Below are 24,373 nucleotides of genomic sequence, written 5' to 3' on the forward strand. Positions count from 1 at the left end.
ATCCAATCCACATGCTAAGCTGCCTGGGCGGCAGCCATATTGCCATTCTTCTTGCAGTGCAGTGACTCGCCATGCCTCCCGCGAAGAAGTGTTCATTTAACTCTGATGGGGTGAGCACGGAAATATCCGAGCACTCGTCATGGATTAGATCTGTGCTTAACGACACAAGTAAGGCTCAGTGCGCAGCATGCCAGAAGACATTGCAATAGGGGCATCACCGCTGTCTCCAGTCACGCTGTCAGCCAGAAACAGCTAGCCACTGTGAGCTTGTCACAAAGTGCTTCCCAGACAAACATCTGCACGTTTTTTAGTGCTGGACCTAACTTACCGTGTTCTGTGACTGCGACAAGTGAACGTGTACAGACCTTGCCAAGCACGAGTGCTGAAAGTGTACCGGCCGGTTGAAGCCCTGGAGGCTCGGGTCCGCAACCCGACTGCCCGTCTTCAGCGCCTGGTCCGGAGACAACCTTCTGCTCGCCACGTATCCTCGAACTCCCCTCGGAACCCTCTGAGGCCAGGCTTTTTGTGCCCTCAGGCACACTTGTCCACTCCTCATTGGAGACTGCTGGATCTCGGTGTTGGCAAGTGATTGGCCCCTGAGATGATCCGTGTTGTTTTCTCATTGGGCCACTTGTCCGTCGAACCCTTACACCTCGCGCCCTCGTGAAGGTATTCGTCGTCGTTGTCTTCCATTCAGCACTGTTCTCATCTCCGCGCGCGCACTCCTTGTCTTCTTTCTTTTTATGATGCGCACTTTTCAAAAGCGCACAATTCGAACGCGCACTTCACTCATCACACGCACCCACGATCCTCCACACTGACGCTAGCGGTCATGGTCTCAGTGCCGTTCTCGGGACACCAACGCATGCGAACAAGTCGTCGCTTACGCCAGTCGTGCTCTGACAACTGCAGAGAAGAATTACACATTAACAGAGCAAGAGTGCATTGCCGTTGTTTGGGCAGTGCAAAAATTTCGCCCATACCTCCATGGCCGCCACTTTACACTCGTTACTGACCATAACGCACTGTGCTGGCTTTTGTCCCTAGAAAACTTATCGGGGGTCGCCTTGGTCGCTGGGTGCTTCACTTGCAGGAGTACGATTTCGATATCGCCTACGGACCTGGAAAGAAACACCAAGACGCTGACGCTGATGCTCGAATAAAGCGGCTCCTAGTAATATAAACAACTGCCTTCAATAATGATAAAAGTTAATTAACAGGTTTTGTTAATTAGTCGCAGCAGTGTCATTTTAAATGTGGTAAAGTATTTCCACCTCGACGTGGGGTTCGCGTGCAAAAACGACAGGAGCCTTGCCTTGCGGTCATAGGATGTTTATAAAAAATCTGTATTGTCTAAAAAAATGCCCTGTATACTACTTATTTATAACCAATTTCAGCCAAAACTGAAATTTAGTAGCATTGGTCTTTAAAGGGGTACTGACACCTTTTTTTCGAAGGCGAGTTTACTCTGCCATACAAATCTCCTCTATACACAGATGGCTCTGAGCAAGTGAGAAGCTCAGCAAATGCTGATAAGATATTTTAATTCGATATTAAAGTCAATTTTTCCATGGCGCACCTACTGACATCGATACTAGCTTGACGTCAGGCTACAGTACAAATTCTGGTGACATCACGCAGCAGACTCACTAGTTGTGATGACGTTAGGTACCAAAACTTCCAAGATGGCCGCTTGTGCGTCACCCAAACTTCCAAAATGGCCGCTTGTGCGTCACCAACGGAGCCACGGTGGGGAGTGGCCGTGGAAACGTCACTATATATTGTGCGAGCACGTGACGAGAAGCTCATACCCGTGTTGTGACGTCAGGGTACAGTACGAACCGAAACTAGCTTTTAAAAACATACTGTAATTACTTTTTCAGGGCGCACTTGCGCTTAGCACTACCTTTTCTAGGCTCTTGAGGGCTTGACCCATCATTTGACGCAAAAAAACGACAACTGAAAATATTCGTGTCAGTACCCCTTTAACCAGAGAATGCAAGAATTATATGGAGAAGCTGGGGCTAACTGCATGTGTGCATGTAATGGCAGTGCTGTACTTTAGCCTTTTATTTTATTAATTGCCGCCTTAAAGGAGACATCTTTAGCAGTCTCCCAGATTAATGCCTCCCATGCCATGGACGGTATTTTAGCTTTTCTTCCACTGCCGTGGACAACCTAGCCTTGTCTCGGTGTTTTGCTTTGCTGCACACATCTTGTTTTACCCGGAGGAGTCTCAAGAAGTTGGCGAGAGGAGAGCATTATGAGAAGAAACAGCATGGCGCAGAGGAAACAGAGCTTTCTGCGCATTGCTTGCAACGGGGGCAGCTATGCGTCGTGTCCAAGATCAATGTGGCCTTTTTTTTTTTTTTGCAGGGAGGGATTGCAATGTGCTTGTCTACGTGCGCCGAAGATTGGCCATGTGTGCTCGAAAGCTGGGGAAGGTTCGTGAGGCTGTCAAGATGATGCGCGATGTGAGTGAGGCCTCACTTAATATCTAAGTCTGCTTTTTGCACAGCTGGTTGTTTTTGCATGGCTACAGAATTTCTGCTGCAGTCAAGCCCACTTATAACAATAACAGATGTAATGATCTGTCTGTTAAAACGACCATATTATGATTTTCCTATGCTGCCTATTGAAACTGTGTCCAGATATAGCAAACATTTTTAAAAGCTTCCTACTTTTACAATGAACACTTCAGACGCAGTTGCGGTAAAAATATGGCGTATATGGAGCGAAAAAAAAGTTAATACAGGCCCTCTAAAGCGTGAGAAGGCGTCGCTCGTGCGTGTCCTGCTCCAGTTTACTCAGGACGAAGATATTTTAGATCGGCAAGCAGCACACACAGCTTTCGGATGCTGCGAGCGAGGTCACTCACTTTCCAGCCGTTTCTTGAGTGGCAGAATGGCATCGAGGGGGGAAAAAGAAGAAAGAAAGAAATAGAGGCAGCGTGAAGCCTTACGGTCAAGCTTTAGCAAGGCAACCATTTCTGATGCCGTTCCCTGCAGCTACGACCGCCTACAATGAACCAAACAATGCATTGAAACGCAAGAAGTCACAAATGCAGTACGCAATAACTGCGACACCTTTTTGTCACATAAAAGTTGACTGTGCCACTCAACTTGTCGATGCCACAATGTGCTGTTAAAAGTCTTAGGTGTTTTCAGTAACGGCAGAGACCGGTCGGCCGAAGATTACAACTTCCGCGCAATTGCGGCAATGCCTTCGTGGATAAGCATCAGAAAAGAATGAAGGCGAGGTGGCAGCTGGCGATGGACGTGCCATTAAGGCTTATCACCAACAGCCTTATCAGAATCATCTTGCAGCTATCCGTTCGGTTGCGCGTGTGAGGTAAACTGTGAGCATTGACGGTAGTACAAGTGTGCCACGCTGCCATTCACAAGTTTGCTTTGTAGAAACGAATGTAGCTCGCTGGTGTTGAGCGGCACGAGCACTGGAAAACGTCGATGCACTGCTGGTGAGCGTATGCTGCATGTTTTATTAGGCAAGAACCCAAGTACGCCGCGCCTCATTGTGCAGGACTGCCAGAGCAACGTAGAGACGTAGTTGCTTGCAAAATGCTTCTCTTCACCGCCTTGAACAAACAGGCTATTCGCCACACCCATGTATGGTCTGGACTGAAGCAGGCACAAAGAACGCACAAACGCGCACATACGATATACAGCAAGCAGCGACGGCATGAACTGTGTAAGCGGCGTACTGTGCGCAACTAGCCAGGGATGATCAGCTCCATGTGGCAGTATCAGTGAAACGGTGTCATTTCATTGCAAAGGCGGTTTAACTTGAGCGCATGCAGCGGGTGTTGCTTCACGACACAAATAAGCTTAACTTGTCACTGGTGGGGAGGGTTAGCACTTTTTAATAAAAATGCACAAAAGAAAGAGAAGAAAACGGCTTATTTATTTTTTTTTATTTCCAAATACGTTGGCCGTCATGGCCGTAACAGGGTGGGTACAGTGATTTTAATGCTAACACAGAATATAGTAAGTAGAACATAGTATAATGAAAACAAAACTGTAGAAAAGAATACATATTTTTCAAAACCAATAAGAACTGTAGGAAGAAAAAAAAACATATAGACAGACATTTGGACGATGTTACAGTATGCAATATGACAAAAAAAAAAAAAAAAACTACAGAGTTTCGAACGTTATGAGAACTCATGACAATGTACGTATAACACTAGTAATAATCATTTTTGTAATAGATCTTTAATTCGCTCTTCAAAACTTTCAATGCTCGTTGAAGTCAATACAGACACTGGCAACTCGTTCCACTCTTTTATCGTTCGAGGAAAAAAAGAATACGCGTACACATCAAGACAGCATTTTGGAACCAAGAACAAAAATTGATTGCTTGATCTGACGTTGCTGGTTTGCCTGGAAACAAGATAAGGCTTAGATTCAATATTAAAGTGTCCTTTTGATAACATAAAAAGAAATTTAAGTCTAGCAAGTTTCCGGCGTTGAGCCAGCGTAGGCAACTCAAGCAATCGAAGCATTTCAGAAACGGAGTCATTTCGAGAATACCGGGATAAAATTAGCCTAGCGGCTTTTCTCTGTATTTTTTCAATGCGATTTCTCAACCCCGATTGGAACGGATCCCATACTGCACTGGCGTACTCTAGCGTTGGTCTTACGTAAGTCAAATATGCAAGCAGCTTAACGGATGGTGTTGCTAGCTTTAGTTTTGCGGCGAAGGAACCATAACTTTTTTTCTGCAGCTGTACAAATCCGGTTTACGTGTGGTTTCCAACTTAAGTCATTGAAATTGTTAGGCCTAAGTATTTTACCGTGTCCGCTTCGGTGAGAGTGTGGAATTCATTTCGTAATTACCTTTAATAACGTGCTTTTTTTCGCTTGGTAAGCCTGAGCATGATTGATTTAGATTCATTGATTTTCATTTCCCATTTAGCGGCCCAACCTTCTACTGCTATAAGAGCTCGCTTGAGTGACGCCTGATCATTATGATTATTAATTTCTCGATATATTAGGCAATCATCTGCGAATACCTAACAGTTATGTCGTCGCCTATGTCATGAGGCAATATCGTTTATATAAACCAAGAAAAGAAGGGGTCCTAAGACGGATCCCTGTGGTACGCCTGAGGTTACTTTTAACAGATTGGATTTGCTACCATTTATTTCGACGTATTGTGTCCGACCTGTGAGGTATGAGCGGATCCATGCAACCAACTTCATAACTTATATTCATTTCTATTAACTTATTTATTAATTTCATATGCACGACCCGGTCAAAGGCCTTGGAGAAATCTAAACATATAGCGTCTATCTGTTTTCTGTTATTCAGTGCAGTTGAAAAGTCATTAATTGTTTCTACCAATTGTGTAACGGTGGATAGGTTTCGTCGAAAACCGTGTTGATGAGAAAAGAAAGCCTTCTTGTCTTCAAGGTAACTATAGATTGACTTTGATATTATATGCTCAAGAAGCTTGCAGCACACACACGTAAATGAAATAGGCCGATAGTTTCCAATGTCTTGCTTTTCACCAGATTTGTGTACCGGGACAACTTTTGCAACTAGCCAATCATCTGGAATCTGTTTTTGTGCTAGCGATGCCTTAAATATTATCTCGAGATATCGGGCTACCCACTCCGCATACCTACGTAAAAACGCATTTGGTATACCGTCTGGTCCGATAGCTTTCTTGTCTTTAATATTAAGACAAAGTGCTACAATGCCTTCATATGATACCTCTATATCAGGCATCTGTGAAATGTACGCGGATTCTAGCGCGAAGGATGAAAAACCATCTGCAGAACTCTCAGTAAAGACGGATTGAAAAAAATCATTAAAGCTAGTTGCAATGCGAGAGTAGTCCAACACAAGTTCATCATTGATGACAATGTCCCTGGGGCCTTCGTTGTCCAGTGACAAATGGCGCCAAAAACGGTGCGGATCATCCTTCATAAAATTAGGCAATGTCACATCATAAAAAGTTTTTTAGCAGCAGTCATCTTCGTGCGCAATGCAATGCTTAGTGCGGAAATTTTATTGTGATCTTTTCTTGTCTTCTTTCTTTCACGGCTAATTTTCCGTTTTAAATGTATGATTTCTCGTGTTATCCATGGGTTGCGTTTATTTTTTTTTCTTCTTTTTCATGGGCACAAACCTATTGATACAGTGAAATAAGACTCCTTTAAATTCGTCCCACATTGCATTGACGTCATTCGTCTGACTGAAGCTATCTAAACATAGCGAAAGGTGATCAATAATGCTTGTGTCATCGGCTCTGTCAAAACATAGGACATGCGTACTTGTGCTATCAGCTCTTGGGCATACGGTGGTCTGTTTTATCTCTAAATAAACTAACTTATGATCTGAAAGACCGGCCTCTATCGATACATCATATTCTTCAAATCGCCCGTCTAGAAACACTAGATCTAAAATCGACCCTGTATTCCCAACTACGCGTGTGCACCCTTTGAACTACCTGTTGCAAATCATGACTGAAAGCTATCTCTAGTAGTAGTTCACATTGGGTTTTCTCACGAGACTGTGCGCTAAGCTCAGACCAGTCGATGCCTGGTAAATTGAAATCCCCAGAAATAATAATTCGAGAGCTACGGATCTTTAAGCCTTCTAAGTAAAGCTGTATGTCTTCGAGATAGGAAATGGGGGAGTTAGGCGGACGATACACAGCGCCAAGAATGATCATTGTGTTATCTAGTTTAATTTGGCACCAAACACTTTCATGTGTTGGGATGCCAGGCATTTGCACACAGTCGATATCAGCCTTGATCACTACAGCAACTCCGCCCCCACGCGCATCGCGGTCTCGACGAATGATTTTATAGTTCGGTGGTACAAGCTCTTGGTCTTGTATTTCGGGCCGTAGCCATGTTTCAGTAATCGTAATCACATGAGGATCGTAGTTAGCCAGGATTAGTCGCTAAGTGCATGCTTTTAAGGGCGAGTCCATATACAACAAACTGCTGATATAACAGCCACTTTTCACGGCACTTTTGAGTTCATTATAAACGGGTTTGACTGTAGTAGCATGTCTACAAATCTGGTAGCCTGCTTTGTAATGCTACTTGACAGCTAGCAGCACAGGAACAAAGAGGGCTGCTACATCAATCTGTATTTTACATGCACTATTAGCTTACAATATGTCTTACCAATAAGGACAAATCCCCCCCATTCTCAAGTGATTCCTGCTTGAAATAACCTGCTTTGTGCACGTATGTTTCAGGTTTTGTTTGACAATTTCGTTCAACGTTTGCCACGCTTGTGTTCTCTTCCCCTCGCTCATCAGTGCCGCTGTGCGACTTAACTTTTTTGTCTAATCTAAAAGATGCAACATTCTTTGTCCTCGGAGAATGTGTTCTCACTGTATTGGTAGATATGGTGTCGCAAGAACATCCATCATCCTGGTCACCAAGTGGGGGTTATTGACTTATCCGTTGCAGCTAATGAAAGAGTTTCCAAGCATGAACCTCTTCAACATCCACGAGAATCTCATCGAGGCCCTTCTTGAGCTCCAGGCTTACGCAGATGTTCAAGCTGTTCTCGCCAAATATGACGGCAAGTGCACGCATCTTATTCGGTTAAACAGCTGACCAGATAGAATGCCTCAAGATATTGTTAGACATTAAACAGTGTGCCTTCTATTGACATAACCTGACATGATTTTAGCTGTCCAGCTTAGGATATTAATCAGCACAGAAGGCCACATGGAAGTAGGTGAACCAATGCTCTTCTGCATCCAGTAAATGATATATGTAAATAAATGCACTGTCCGTATTCTAATGTAGATTGTTTTACCAGTGCTTGATCTCTTTTCATGGTGTTGAAAAATAACACGCCTCGTCGCATATTAGTGGGGAGCCCTCCTACTTTGTGCCTGATCACACGTCATCTCTGGAAGAGCTGCATTTGCATGATCAATGCTTCCTACTGCGTTAGGCAATGGCAACAGAGCGTGTGTGTGTGTTTTTAATGTCATCCTTTTCTGATGGGAAACTATAGCATAAAAAGAACTTTTCTTACACCCGATAAATCTGTAAACATTTTGTTTGAACCTAGCCAATAAACGCTGTTAATCTGTAGTCAAGGCTTCTGCAAACAGCTCAGCCAAAATTATTGCACTGAACACAACATAGAATTCCCAATTTTGTCTCCAAGTCAGACAGACATAGCTTGCCATCCCCTTCGGCAAATTTTGCAGCAGGCGACACTAACACGGACATTGGCTGATTTCATGATCGTGAAAACACCCTCCGAAATACTTGTGTTGTCTATTTCATTTTCAATTAATGAAAAAAATATACGTGCCTCTTTCTTCAAAAATGCCGAAAAAAGTAAATCATCTGGATACTATCAGTCTTTTCTGAATGTTTTCTGCTTCATGTTTTGTATTCTCTTGCATTTATGCGATGCACCACCTGAGCTCACTTCAAATGTACTGGCGCAATAACACTGGCACGCTTGCCAGTACATGCTCTTCAGTGCACTTCACAAGTCTTGGCAGACAGCTTGGTGTTTAGCCAATTGAAATCTCTTCAAAATGTGCTATCTGGAATTGGCTGCCGATCATGCTGACACAGGGCAGGGCCAGTGTTACCGAAAGCGCCAGACTTTAACGTGATAGTTTGACGTTGTGTGTATCGTGTCATAGTTACCATGGCTGCCATGTGCCAGCAGTACGCTAGGCTGATCCAGAAGCTCAAGGCCACGATGATAAAACTTGTTGTCCCCTCTAGTAGCACCAAATGTGGACAAAACGTTGCCGCAACATTGAGAAAGTTGCTTCAGTGTTGTGGCAACATTGCGTGCTACTATCCCACAAAACATGAAACCTCTATGAAACGTTTTATAGAAGTTTATAGAGGTTTATGGGTAGGGCCCTTGCCATCCTCCCCTGTGTAGCTTCCAGTGCACTCATCAGGATGAAAGAAGAGCAAAAGCACTTGGAGTCAACGACAAATCCCAGCAACTCCGCTTATAGTACTTGACGGGTGCAAACAATTTTTGTGGCAAGAGATTAGGCAGAGTCTGCTGCTTATGCTGGCAACACTCTTCTAGTAAACAAAGATCGATCCAGGGTCACAGTGGCACCTTCATTGAGTGCAGGGCTGAAGGTTGTGGATTGTGGCATTCAATCACAGTGTTTTATTGAAGGTGAAGGGGTGCTGGGCACCTTATATTGATTGGTCAGAAGGATATCTGTGATGAAACTGTGGAAGTTGATGTGCTGTGCATACAAACGTTCAGCCTGTTAAGCGAGCTACATCAGCCATTCTCGGAGGTAAAATGCCTTTCATGTGTGGCGGCTGTTGAAGAAGGCAAGTGTTTGTGCATATTAAGCCTCTCCGAAAGGTGTGAGCACTTGTATTGCCCAACTTAACTCCTTTGCTCAGACAGAAAGACACGTACCAAAACACACCATTTAAATGTGAATGAGATTTAGAATATTGCAAATGAGTTCTGCTGAATCCCGCAGGGTGGCGGAAGGTTTACGAAGGGGAAAAAATTGACAACCACCCGTTTGTTGCACTAGGCTACAAAAAAGTCCTTAAGGATATATATGAATGAGATATGCTTTTAAAAGCCAGGTTTGCATGAGTCGTGGAAGCTTCATTAAAACCTAAGAACTACCAATCCGAGCAAACTGTACTTTTTAATTAAAGGGACACTGAAGAGCAAAACGATTTTTCTCGCAATAGTAAAGTGGTCTTCCACGATACCAAAAACACCACGCTTGCTGCGAAAAGACGCTTAATAAGCGAGAAAACGCGCAAAAAGAAAATACAGGTGGCGACACCACCTTGGAATTCCCGCACCATTTGCCGTGACGTCACATATTTTTGACGGTGCCTGCTTGGGCCTACATAGTTCCTAATCGGTTAAATCGAAGTACATTGTTCTCTGAGGGGGCCAGAGACTTGACATAACGAGTTTGTGGAAATTTCATCGAGCCAGTGGCGCCAAAATACGTTAAATGCCCTTTGAAACCTTTTACGTCACGAATTACAAAGTTTGGCGCGAAATTTAAAAATGAAACTTTGAACTTTGTTTTCTACACTAATAATAAACCTATGGTGGTGAAATAAACTACACAAGAGTTCTCCGAGCACACTTTATCAATCTAAACCAATTCATTGTTTCTCCTTAGTGTCCCTTTAACAGCATTAGGTTTCCAGAAATTTGTATGGCTATAAATTGTGGGAGAGCACGCGCGCCCATTTCCTTTCCCTAACGCTGGCGCGATTGCGGACTGGCGGCAGGAGCCAAGAGGTCACTTGGAGAGCGAGCAGTGTTGCCCATTTTCTGGCAACCCCTTCAGTCGCACCTAATCTAGAGTGTACTAGATAGGTGTAGTGGGGCGAGGGAGAGCTGGCGGCAATGGCGTGCAGTAAAGCTCAAAGTATGGAAATTTTAAGTTGCTGCGTGGTGGCGTTGCTGTGCCTTTCACCTGGCACTGGCGGCGCGCATGCCGGGTGCAGTCATTTGGAATGTTTGGCGCGCCTCGACATGTTCTGCTGAACTTCTTTGCGTTAGCGTCTTGAATTGGGCTGGTTGGTACATACTGAATTTTAAACGAAGAAACAGCGCTAGAACAGGACGAAGACGAGAGGACACAAATACGGCGCTGACTAACAACCATATTCTATTGCGTTTGCACGTCAGTATATACAGGGGAAAACACAATCAGTATACTCATCGGGGACCGTGAGCAGTCAAGGTCCGTGTGTAGTCATCTGGTAGATCACTGTAATAATAATAATATCTGGGGTTTTACGTCCCAAAACCACGATATGATTATGAGAGACGCCGTAGTGGAGGGCTCCGGAAATTTCGACCATCTGGTGTTCTTTAACGTGCACCTAAATCTAAGTACAAGGGCCTCTACCATTTCGACTCCATCGAAATGCGACCGCCGCAGCCGGGATCGAACCTGCGACCTTCGGGTCAGCAGCCGAGCACCGTAACCGCTATACCATCGTGGCGGACAGGTATATCACTGTAGGGAATGTGATTGCGAACCAGTTTTTAAAGATTGTGAAGTTCTAGGCACTTATGTAGAGCAACGCCAGCGTGAAATCTTTGAGGCTTGTTGCATTTAGATAAGTGGAGACTGTTGTGTCAGCGCAGTATCGCTATCACTTTGCAAAAATGAAATGTATCTTTCAAAACGCTGATTTGGCAATGTTACAGCGCTATCTTGTTCCCCGATGTGTATAGTGATTAACAAGCGTCGAAAGCTGGGCGAGTTGGTAAGGTTTCAGCTTCTAGCAAACTGCGCGGCAGACGGGACACAAAGAAGGAACGAAAGAGACAGACGAGCGCAGACTCACAACTGATTTTATTGAAACCGTAGTCGACCTATATAGTGTCCAGCAAAAGACAACGTGTCACAGTCAAAGTTGATCAGCGTACCTCAACGTCACACAAAAACCCACACGAAAATTCTAAAAGGTGCACGTGCAAGGCCACGTAAGTCAACAGTAGCATGTAGAACTGAGATATGCGTACTCCTTATCCGACAGGCTTATAGAGGGTTCACTGATGCACTCTTCTCCCTTTCTTCTAATATGGAAAGCCTCTATTATTCTTCGCCCTATGTATCTATTATCTCTAGACATGACATTCGCATCTTGAAAAACAGGCTCGCAACAGCACTCCCTGCAGTGCGCTGGCAAATGCAAACCCGGGCGTTTGGATAGTGAACGCTCGTGTTCCCTTAATCTCATGCTAACGCACCTGCCGCTTTCACCGATATAAGACCTCCCGCAAGTCAAGGGTACCTGATACACAACACCCACAGCGCATGGCACATACTGGTTTTCTTCCTTATGTTGAACATGACACTGATTTCTTAGTGCCATGCTAGCAGGTTCTTTCCTATCAGAGTGATTGTGTTTTCCCCAGTGCATATTGACGTGCAAATGCAATAAAATATGGTTGTTAGTGCAGCGCCGTGTTTGTGTCCTCTCGTATTTGTGCTGTTCTAGCGCTGTTTCTTCGTTCAATATTCTTCGCGTTATCGCGAAGGCCTGCTTCCCCCCCTGCTGCAGACCTATACTCGGCGACAACTTTTCTTGACAGCACTGTGGAAGCTACAGAACCAAAGCGCATGCCTGCTGCCGCGCCAGAAAATAGTACTTTAGTTTACTGATAATTATCTGATTTGCCTTGCTGAAATAAATGCTGCTTTATTTATTATGAGACTCAAACAGTTGCGGGAAGTCGTAGGTAAAATACAGTTATTGTTGACTGTGCAAGAATCCTTTCCTTTGCTTTCCATTTCATAGACAGCACCACCTTTTCAGCACGCCCGTTTTCCAATGTAAACATGGCGTCCGTGACGTAGTTGGCCAGTGTGCGGCCGCAAACGTGCTCTTTAGCTCTCCAAGAAAAATATACTCGTATTACGACACGAAAATGTACACTGACCAATCTAAATGTTACGCCGTTCGCATTTTTCGTGTATATCTTTTTCTAAACTGAGAGCGAGCAAAACCGAAATCAGCCGCAAGCTGCCGCACTACTTGCGGAGCAACACGAATGTGCGGAAGCCCCGCCTCCGTAGCCTTCGCTCCACTGTCAAGATAAGTTGTCGCCGAGTATAGTTAACTTTCTCGATTACCTGGGCAAATGGGAAGCCTGCAGCCCTGGAAAGACAGGATTTCTAAGTGACTCCACGGTGACAGGACAAAGGCACCATTGCCAGCACTCTCTCATTACTTCAATACCTTACAGAATCACTTGGATTCAAGTACATATTGACTTCGCGTCTCAGTACAGACCCCATAGAGCACCACTTTGGTATTGTTCGACACTCCAGTGGCTGTAACGCTCACCCGTCGCCAGAGCAGTTTTTGATCACTGTGAACTGCCTTTCATTCTACAATATTGCTGAAGTGTTGGTGGTGCCAATGCAACTCCCGACATTGTCAGTTCACTGGTTAATGCGCACGACAGGACACACCAAAGAAAATCGATGACCTGCTCGTGCAAGGCAAGTTGTATGAACCACAGAAATGTTTGGTTTCAACCCCAGCTCCTTGCAGTCACCACTTGTCTTTAGTTGTGGAAAAGAGTGACTCACGACTGGTCTACTACATGGCAGGTTATGTAGCCAGGAAATGTGTTTTGAAGTTTGGCTGTTCATCATGCAGGGACCTTCTTATAAATCCAAGTGAGGCAGCAGAGAATCGGCTCCCATCAGGGTTCACAGAGCAGTGTGACTGGGGCGGTCTTCTATATCCATCAAAGGAGCTTTACATTTTCATCTCTACACTTGAGGACCTATTCACAGAATGTTTTAGTGTCAGCGAGCTTCACACAAATAGCATATCCAATGTTGTGGCCCTTGTGAGCAAGAACTTTATTCCTTCCAACACCGTGGGCTGCACAATCCACAGTGAATAATAATAATATCTGGGGTTTCACGTCCCAAAACCACGATACGATTATGAGAGACGCCGTAGTGGAGGGCTTCAGAAATTTCGACCACCTGGGGTTCTTTAACGTGCACCTAAATCTGAGTACACGGGCCGCAAACATTTTCGCCACAATTCACAGTGAGGAAATTAGTCTCAAAGTTGTTTCTTTTTATGTTCTTACGCGCCTGCACTTTTTTGGTTAAAGGCCTGAACAGTGCTAACAGCACTAAGCGTCAGAGGGCCAAGCACCTTAAACTGAGCAGGACTACTTAGATGAAAATTGTGCGCAAGTTCATGACCCTTCAACTCGCTCACGTGCATTTGTTGCCGATGTATCCTGTTGTAAATAAAATGTTCCTGCTTGTTTTCAAATGCAATAAGCAGTTTTGGCAGACTGAATTGTTAAAAAGTATGTGGATTCACTGCAAAGGCTGGATAAGAGCGCAGGCGCATCAATAGGTTGGTAGGCGGCTGGCCCAGCGCGCTTGTGGCGCACAGGTTAAAGTCGCAGTGGCGCTATCTTCCGTCGTCGATGCAAGTGGCCTTACCGGAGAGCTCGCCCTCACCCCACTACCCTTATCTAGTACACTCTGCCTAATCCTCGCTTCCCTGCTCGCGGGAAAGGATACTCGTCCGCTGCGAGGGAAACGACCCTCGCGGGGGAGGGGGAGACGGGAGGTGAATAAAACCGCCGACGGGGTAGAGAGACGACCTCTCAAGCGCCGCTGACTTGTGGGAACGACCCACGCACCAGATCACCCCCAGGACCTGGGAGCCGAATCGACCGAAGGAGTAAGCGTTACCCTTTGCTTTCTACGAGAGTGGACTATCCCTCTACGTGACATTTACGTGTTAGTGCTGTTTGTTGATCTAGCCTGTTGCCTTATTCGCCCGAACCCGTCGTAGCTGCGATGACTCGCGCTACGGGAAGGGGATGTTGACACGTGCACGGTACGGCTGTGTTTGGCTGGAACCGGAGCTAGGCTTCTGCACCAGCCGTGCATAGGAGCAGACCCCTTCAAAATGCGTCACTCGGAAAAGAATCTTGCAACAGCATTCAGTTGCATGCACATTGTCGAAAAGTGATGGTGCGATTCGTTCGTAGAATTTTCCAAAAGCTGGAAAAAGCACCATTTGCAGTTGTGCCTAAAATTCTTGCAGCACATGAACTGCTAACATGCTTTGTTGAATGAGAACACAACATGGTCTGCATACACCGCAGAACAACAGCAGTTATTCGCCGCGAGATCGGGCTACAGGTGGCAGCACCGTCGCCGCGCAAGTATGGATAGGCGTTGTCGGCGCGTACACAAACACACAATAGCGCTTCGTTGTGAGCGATCTGACCCGACTTCCGGCAAACAAAATGTGTTGACTGCAGCTTTCTGGAAATATGTGCGCTCTTCATTCCCGAACTAATGCACGAAGCGCGCCGAACGTTACTATCACTTGCGAGAGAAGCGCATTCTGTCAACGAACAGGTTGCTCGCCTTCGGCAACAGTCGGCGTTTTCGCAATGGATGATGTTTTCTTGTTTTATTTGTACATGTTTAGCTTGTGTTCCACCTACTACGCACTGCTGTAGCGCGACTGAATTGGGTATTTACTTCTTGTTCATCTGGATATCCCCAACAAAAAGAAAGCCCGTATTCCTTCACGATGAGTTCAAATAATAGTTTGTGCCCTGCGTGCTCAAATATTCATCCGCATTTCTTATTCAGTTCTCCATGAAATGTAGGACAGTTGATAGGTTTGCTGAGGAAAGCTACGTGGCTGACAGCGCTTTAGCGCTACGGAGACGTTTAACACGCACATGCTTGTTTTTATTACAGTAACAGTACGCAAAGGTAACTGTACAGCATGAAACTTTATTCGATTGATTACTTGCACGACAGTAATGGAATAAAGACCCGGTTATTTCACGGAACCAAGGTACGTTTTTTCATGCGAATAATGTCCGCTGCCTTCCGTCAATCTATAACAACGCAACACAAACGCTCAAAATAATGTAAAGAAAAAAAAGATGTGGCTTCGCGTGAAATTACTACGACATGAATCTAAAGTACGCCGTTTGGATTAATTTTGACCATCGGGGCTCTTTAACGCGTACCTTAATTTAAGTACACGGGTGTTTTTGTATAAATTTCGCCACAAGTTAAAATTGCACAAGGCAACTCAGTTTTGTAGTTTCCGTGTCATTACATTTTCTGTTCTTTTTAGGGGACAATTTAAGTACCCAAGTGTGAGACGTGACTTGACAGAAATATTTCTCTGTAGTGGGACCAGGACCGTGCACAACTAAAGCTCGTGGCGTAACCTATAAATGGCAGTGCCGAAGTTACACACCTAACCACAACGCGCAAGTGTATGAGAGCCTTTTTTTACCACCGAGCCACTAAAAGGCTCTGTTCACATGAGATTTAATACTTCTCATCTTTAGGACAACGCCAAGTGCACTTGGCAATGCGCTTGGACCACCGAGCGGCACCTACACTGATATGACTCTCGTGAACGGAGGATACGACGACCACACACAACACTCGACAAGTGCACTCACTGATCTTATTACAGTACATATACAGCCGATCAAGGCCAAATGCTTCTTTACATCGTGTTAGGCATCCGTACGAGCGGTTAAAGTAGCATTAACGCAACGGAACAAACCGCCTTTTGAGGACCTTCATGACGTACGCGCGCATGCAAACACAACGTGGCTAGCAGACGGCGCATGGAGCAATCCACACTAGGCGCGGTTCAGCCAGAAGCCGCCAGGCGGCGACTCCGCTCGATCTCACGGCCAATAACGTCCATCATGAGTCTACTTCAGGCTTCACTATTACGTTGCATGCAGACAAAAGTTTGTCAGGGACAATATTTCTGCAGCATCAGCAACTAAGGTTGGTGCAGAAAAGAAACATAACCAAAGTCACTAATATATTAAAACGGTTGCCTAAACGAAAGTACTCTCCATTCTGAAAAGTCCACATGATACTAAAAATAACACACACTCGCAAATTAATGGTCTACTTACCGGGGCGAAAGCGTTTTTCGCGAGCAAATTGGCATAGTATCAGTCACTTTTCTTATGCGTTAATTCCTAATTAGTGTTACGGATCATCTGCTTCTTTCGGAAAACAGTGCTTTGCTGTCTTTCCGCTGCCATGGCACACATGTCGGAGCTCAACAAAAGCCTTCCGTCATCACCTTTTCTTTTGCAGGCTTGCATACAGCAGCATGGCAAGAATTTGAGTATTCTACAACTTCAAGTGCACACCGTAACATGAGAACTTGAAGGGGTACTGACAAAATTTCGCGGCTGAGATAGCCTGCGGGATCGATGACAATGAACAATATCATCTATACCAAATCTGTACAGCGAACACAGCTTGGAAGGTAATTTATATGAATTTCCAAGTTCGCGTGCCCGACCCAGCGCTAATCATCGCACCTTGAGACATTGACATCATACAAAGTGACCTGAAGGTGACCCCAAACTTCCGCGCCATCACCACTGCAGCCGAGCTCCGAGATGCCCAGCTAAATCATGACGTCGTTGTCGCCATTGCGCTTTAGCCGCGCTTGCGCCAGCAGGTTACTATTCGGTGGCTGCTTGCGAGTCTGTGCCTGCGGCTAACATGTGGAAGCCTCAAGAAAGTCTTTGCCACCAGATAACGATGATGACTATGACGGCAACGACATCACGCTGCACATGCCGCATGCAAAAGAATGCGAGCAGACGATGTAGGCAGCGCGGAAGTGCGTCAATTCTGTGTGCCGTTTCACACGATAGGTGTGAAGTTAGTTGCACACGGCGGTTTGTCATTCTCGAAGCTCTCCCAAACCAAAACTGTGACCGGTTGGTAATAAACAGACTGTAATTAATTATCTGTCGATGTGCCGTGTTATGACTAATATATACCTCCAGCAACATATTGCAGCAATAAAATACCACAGCAAAATGCCGGAGCTACAAATAGTGAGGATGAGCGAGTGGGTGTGTTGGTAAAGATCCATTCTCCCTTGTGTTATTTCACTGTGCTGATTTATCTGTAATGGATCTTTGAGCTCATTTGATGATTACGTGGGAAAGTGTGGCTGAAGTTCTGAACACCCAGCAACATGATGATCACTGCAATGCTTACTTGGTACCATTCCTAGTATAGGACTAAGAAAAGAACAGTGTGACTACCACAGATGTAAAAAAAAAAGGTTTACGTGGCAAATTCCTGTTTTTTATGTAGCATTTATGGTACTGCTGCCGTTAGTCCTTTAATTAAAGACCAATTTTGAGCAGTGTGTAAAGCATAGTTGGAGGTTTCGCATTATACAGTGATTCCACTCCTGAGCCAACTGCGCCAAAGCGCACCAAATTGTATTTACTGCGCCATCCTGATAATATCGACTGAAATTGCGCCAAACTGCGCCAGTCTCGGGTTTGGGGGCGTCTATCACCGGCACCGCCGGCGCGTCAGAACATGTGCAGCTTGATCTTGGGGCCGCCAAAGTCGCAACCACGGACCAAGAATTATTCCGCTGAATAAATAATGCTTGCGTGTGCGTCCCGAGTAAGCCACGGTGCCATGCACGGTGCCGACGCAGCTTCTGTTCTGCAAGTCGGCTCGGCAGTAAAATGCGCTCTTCGCGGAGGCTCGTGACGTCTAAGCCTATCGGTAGCGAGAAAGTGTGGCGGCGATTCATCGGCGGACGTCGTCTGTTCCAGAAACGCTGCTGATAGCTCGTTTCAAGCGTCGCTCGGCATGTTCAGTAATAACCACACGCGTGCCGCTAAAATGTCACTTCTGTTTCTGGACATCGCGTAATGAACTCTGGGATCGCTAGCAATAGATATATGGAACAATATCGAATTTTCCGTGCATCGCGTCTATGGAAAAGCACGCGAACGGTGGGAACGCGTTGACACTTTTCCTCAGGTATACTTTATCCATGGATCTTCATCCAGAAGAGCTTTTTCGTAATTCCTTCCACCAGCACATCCGAGTTTGTAATCACTCTGCGGTGACTGCCCGCTAAAAGGCCCTGCCCTTTCGAGCTCGTGAGTGCTAGGGTTCCAATTCGAATTTTTTGGTTGCTTCTTTAAAAATCTCATCTCATTAATAAAAAAGCATGCCTCCTGGTCGGAGCAGCCGCAACGCATGCGCAGCTGTCAGTAGCGGCCCGTCGCTTACTGACCACAGTGAAGCGGCTACGCCATGTCACACGTCCGCCCCTCGCTTTCCAGGGTCAATAGCTTTTTAAAACTCAGTTTCGCTTAAGGACGAAGCAATGAATGCGATACCAACAAATTAGCAGCTAACTCTTTTGGATCCGATCTCGCATAACTCAACAAAACGCTGGTTTAAGAAAATATGGTCGCTCCAGGAACCGAAGCGTTTTCGTGCTGCGAGTTCTCTAAACGCGAAGTGAGCGTTGAGAGCACAGCAAGTTTACGAACCGCCTCCTGATGCCTCAAGATAGCGCACGCGCAAGCGACTGTGCCCTTCGAACGTGCGGTCCCCTCCCCTCCTCTGCGTCCTTTGATGCTCCGTACGAAAGACGGGCGGGGCGTTTCCTCTCTGATGAGCAATCGACGGCAGGCCCGCGCGCGGGAAGATGTTATCTCATGCGCTCTCCATGCGACGGAGAGAGACGGCCGGCTCGTTTAATCTCCGCTTCAGCCGCGTTCGTTGCCAGCACTCGAGAGCTTTTACCCGCGGCTGGAATGAGCAGGGTGATGTTATCAATTTGGACGGAAAATTACGGCGATGGCAAAAACCCGTCGAGAGTGTCCATGTAATTGCTATCACAATAAAAATTTTAAAAAGATTTAGCAGCCATTCCACTCTGTGAAGTGGATGATAAGCGAAGCTGTTTCGCGCACGGCACAGAGGTGACGTGGTGGAGGACAGCTTGGTATGAAAGGCCAGGTTGTTAACGGCCAGGCTGTTAACATTATATTATTGCGAAAGCCTTAGATGTTTCATCAAACACGAAAATTGACCGTCGGCGGCACCAGTCGATTGATGCAAAAAGTAGGGGTGTGCGAATATTCGACATTCGAATAGCTAGTATTCGAAGTTTAAAATAATTCGACAAAACGAATATCTAAAAAGCGGCAAAGGCCAATGATGCAACTTGTCTAGGGTGGGGTGGCCAAAACGAACGCTAAAATCGGTACAGTATGCCTTTCGCTAAATCTTTCGCCGATATCCTCGTGCAAAAGCGAGCGCATGTTTATTTTAAAGGAGATTATGTAATTTCCAGATGTAAAATAAACATAAGAAAACTGTCAAGCTCTTCACAACTTCGCCTCTGAGACGAAGGCACGGACGTTTCTTGCCTATAGTTCGGTCGCGTACGGTGCAGGTGCCGTAATACATCCCGAATTCGGCCCGCGATACCCTCAGTGATTGAATTCACATATGAAAATTTGTTCACGCTGTGCAGTCGTCACTGCCGCACCGCGCCACTCGTTCAAAAACTCCCATTGGTCCGGCGCGTAGTTAAAGCGCTGCTGTGAACGGGCGCCCGAAAATTGTTGGGCCCCGAGTACCCATGGAGATAAAGCAGAATTGCGCGACCATAGATGAAGCACAATTGAAGCCGTATCCCGCGACCATAGGTGAAAAAAAAAACAAGCAACGGTACCCCCTTCTTTTAGCCGTTGGGAGGTTAGGAGGGCGGACCCTGCTAACTAGACTGACGGCTCTTCTATCAAGAGGTCTGCGCGCTCATAAAAGCAGAATAAAAATACCGTTCCGAACAAGCGTGTAATAAAGCTGCCACCAAGCCGTAACGTCCCTGATTTTTTCCGTTGTCTTGTTGTAATTGGCGGTACAAGTTTCATGTAAATATACGTGCTATTCGATTCGACATTCGATTTCTCTGGCCACTATTCGGCACTATTCGATTCGAATTCGATTCGAGGTGAAATTTCACTATTCGCACACCCCTAGCAAAAAGTAGTCATCATCACGTCATAGATCGTCAAAACTTGTGATGTCATCATAGGCCTCCCAAGCTCGGCCAGGGGGCGCTGCGTCGCACGCGTTTCGCCGCCTTTCTTGCGAAAACCGGTCGCTCCTGTCCCCACACCAGCCTTTTGACTGCGCTGTCTCCGCACGTTCAGGCACCCTGCACGCGCTGTTCTCTGCTCGCCGTGCACGTGCAGCTTCACGTGTCGCTTGCTCTGAAGGTTTAGAAAGATCCCAGAGATGGAAAAAAACGTTTTAACGGTGGGAATCTTATCAGAGGAGGACGGTTGATCGACCACCTTTTCGGGACCGAGCAGGTCGTCAAGGGCGATGCTGTTTGTGCCAGCGCTACGTGCGTGCAGATGCTGAACGGGCACATTTCTTTGACATGAGTAGGGAGGTGACTGCGCGAGTTCTGTAATTATGTTACCGGTAAACCGCACATTCGTTGCGGCAGTCGTGTATACTCGGAGCTGTCAGCAACCATCCAGCACGCTTTCGCGTGCGTTTTCTATTGATAACTTTTCAATTGCTTGGATGCCAAGTTTGTCGTGCGGCTTTAAATTTATTATGAGCTCAGTGTGAAGAGCATAAATTTACATCTGCCCTGTTGAGTCACTGGCTGCATCGCAATGCGCAGTGTTCAGTTTCGTGGGAGTTTCACTTTTGGCGAGGTTTGCATCGATTGATAACAACGTCGGATCGCAAGTTTAATGTCGCCTTGGATTTTTTTAGAGCTCCCTTCGACAGCATAATGATATACGCAAACAAAAAATAAATAAATATTTCATGCCCACTTCGACGATGCATGTTTCTTGCAGAGGCGTGTTTCATTTCGAATAATATCGACGCCTGATCACTCACCGTGTTCGCTTATTCGAATGTCGCTTTGGTTGTTTCGACAGCTCGCTTGGTCAGCATCATACTATACAGGGGCGTAGCCAGGGGGGGGGGGTGTTCAAACCCTCCCCGAAAATTTTCAATTTTGCTTGCGTATATGTACACGCACACATACAAACGCACGCACAAACATACATAAAGTATGGTTGGACCCCCGCCCCCCCCCGAAAAAATTTCTGGTTACGCCCCTGATACTATACAATACCCACTGGGATCGCGCGTGTTTATGATTATGCCGAGATTTGTGCCCAATAATAAGCGCATCTGAATTCGCGAAGCCATCGAAAATTTAATTGCCACCTTGGTTCTTTTTTCAGCTCGTTTCCAAAGCGGCATGCAAGGCATTTTATTACGTGCCGAACGCATGACATTAATACGAGGCACGCCGTGGTGGATTAATTCGGATTAATTTCGGCCACCTGGGTTTCTTTAACGTGTACGTAAATCTAAGTACGCCGGTGTTAGTGCATTTCGCTCCCATCGAAATGCAGTTTCTGTATGCGTGAATCGAACCCATGACCACGATTTTAGCAGCGCAACACTTCAGCCTTCTAAGCAATCACGGCGTGTCGCATGCAAGGCCAATATAAACGCTCAGTGCAAACATACAGCTTAATTCTGTTTACAGGGAGCCGCGACGGGAAATGTACCGCAATCAGCTGAATTAAACACTTAGTACTCACGGTACGTTATTTAAACTGTGGTGTAATAAGCCCAAATGCTCCGCTGCTGTAACATTACAAATGGTTGACTCCGAAAGCCAGCGCGCAATCTCGAAACGTACAGCGGCTGTCTGTTTGTTGTAACTTCGGTTCACAAACGCACTTCCCTTTCAAATGAGCACGATCATCGCGTTTCTCCCCGTTAATAGTTCGTAATACTGTGTACGACAAAAACTGCTTCAAGGTGACAAGACCGCGAAAGCATCGCGGCGAACTGCCATAATCCACTCTTGACGCCTCTGCTCCTCGGACTGCTTGCATTGGAAACGGTAGAACATGACAGGAAGTTTTCGGCTCTTCGACATTTTTTAACTTTTGTGACAGTTCACAATGCAGTAGGACTGCGTGCCTGCTTTCGAGTACGACGAAGGAACGGCACCCATAGCGTGAAAAATGCGAGATAAAAGCCCCGGGGAGCACGTTCTCCGCGCGCGCGATGGGAAAACCAAGCAAGAGCGACCCGTCCCAGCTACCGGAGTTTTCCCCTCTCTCCGCTGGGGCGGCGGACGGCGCTGCGCAAACTTGAGCGTTGGAGGCCTATGGCGTCATATATTGTGATGTCACGTGATCACATGACATCGTCGCTTTGCACTGCTTCCGTGATCAGTGCGCCGATCATGGAGGTAGTGCGAAACCAGATGAGGTGCAGAAGGCTTGAAGGGAAGAAAAAAAACCTGGCTGACGCCTCGGAGTTGTCTTAGGGGAATGCATTAGGGACAGTGTGGCTCCTTGGCATTGAGGCGCTGCTATACGTCACGTCTGCTGATAACCACATAGATGTACCTACAATGTTAATTCATAAAGTGCAATTTTATTGATCCGATATTCTGTTTATTTGCTAGTGTCGAAAATAATCACCGAAGAGGTTAATCCAGAGCACTCAACTGCATGAGCCCTTATGTTTCCTTGGCGAGTGAAGTATGGAGTTCTCCTGAGATGATTTTTTCCATGACAATTGCAATGAATCGAAATATTTCTAGCTCTTCATAAAAGCCCCATAATAATTATTCAGGTGCTTGAATGTTCATGCAATTTGCTTCTCTAGTGCACTTTAGGATGTAAAATTTGCTGCTCGAGAGTGCTCCCAGATAGAAAATTATCTGCTCCAAAGTGCTCCAAGATGAAAATTTTTGCTGCTCCAAAATGGAAATTTTGCTGCTCCAAAAATTGCTCCAAATCAGAAGCCCTCGGTAGCATCACTGAAATTTATAGTGCAGCCTCCTTACAATGAGAATATGACTGGATCTATTGCAAGAAAGCTAGAATACTCACTTGTGGTACCAACGCTGCAAAAAAAAAAAAAAAAGAATAAACTGCCACATATCAGAACAGAAACCTGCAACCATGATGATTATGCAACGCACGGTGATATTTGCGAGATGCCTCTACATAAATCGCCTGTCCAGCACCCATTTATTGGTTGTTAGTAAGAAAATTAGGCAGTTACCAAACCTGCAGGTTCACTGGAATTGGTGCTCTAGTGTAACGTAGTCACAATTAAAGGGGCCCTGCAACACTTTTCGAGCATGCTCAAAAAGCGCTGCCGATCGGTAGTCGAGACTCCCGAGAACACGCGAGCCAAATATTATAGCGATGCGCACGGCCTGGAATTTACAATAAATTCTCAAAGTCAGCTGAAAATCGCTCCCTCTTCTCTCGACAAATGATGTATTAGTCCGCAAAATATGGCGCGATTGTCGGCAGTTCCACCATTGGCTGATGTTATAATCACGATAACACCCTCATTATTACTTTCGTTGTTAATTTTGAGTTCAATAAGTAGATAATATGTATGTTTATATTCTGTTATCGCGTTAAAAACACCGAACAAACATTAATATTAGCACTTCCGGTCTCACCGACAGCTCGTCTGCTCGTAGTTGCGTGGTTCCCTTTTCTTCACCATGCGCAGTGCCGAAAACGTGAATATTTCTGTGCTTTTGACCATCGCCGGTTACCGTTGAGAGTGGAAGCCGTTCGAGTGTTGCCTCCTCAGCTGAGAACTGCATCGCCGGCACGTTCTCACGACCGACCGAGGCCGGGGCGCAGCGTGTCTCCGATAACAATGCTGGCGTCCGGTAATGGCGGCGCTTCGGGGTCGTCTCCCAGTGCCGTCTTAAGGGCGAGACAGACGGTACGATTTTTCATGCGATTCGACGTCCGACACGGCGGAGGGGAAACCGGAATGGTGACCTTTCATAGCATCGTACGGCCACCATTCCCTCTCCCCCACCGCCGCGTCGGCCGTCGGATCGCATGGAAAATCGGACCGTCTGTCCCCCGCTTTACGAGGCGGTGTATCGGATTATGGGCCGAAACCGATCTCAGCTGTCATTCGTTCCAAACGA

General features: G+C 46.0%; 1 protein-coding gene across 1 annotated transcript in view; it reads left to right on the forward strand.

The window, feature by feature from the left end:
• LOC119397013 (suppressor of tumorigenicity 7 protein homolog) overlaps positions 1-24,373 on the forward strand; it is an 89,210-nt gene that overhangs the window by 63,360 nt on the left and 1,477 nt on the right. The window contains exons 7-8 of the mRNA XM_037664431.2: positions 2,377-2,474; positions 7,454-7,568. Of these exons, the coding sequence (XP_037520359.1) occupies positions 2,377-2,474; positions 7,454-7,568 (213 nt within the window). The remainder of the gene's footprint in view (positions 1-2,376; positions 2,475-7,453; positions 7,569-24,373) is intronic.

The sequence above is a fragment of the Rhipicephalus sanguineus genome, chromosome 6 (assembly GCF_013339695.2).
Source record: "Rhipicephalus sanguineus isolate Rsan-2018 chromosome 6, BIME_Rsan_1.4, whole genome shotgun sequence".
NCBI classification, from domain to species: Eukaryota; Metazoa; Arthropoda; class Arachnida; order Ixodida; family Ixodidae; genus Rhipicephalus; species Rhipicephalus sanguineus.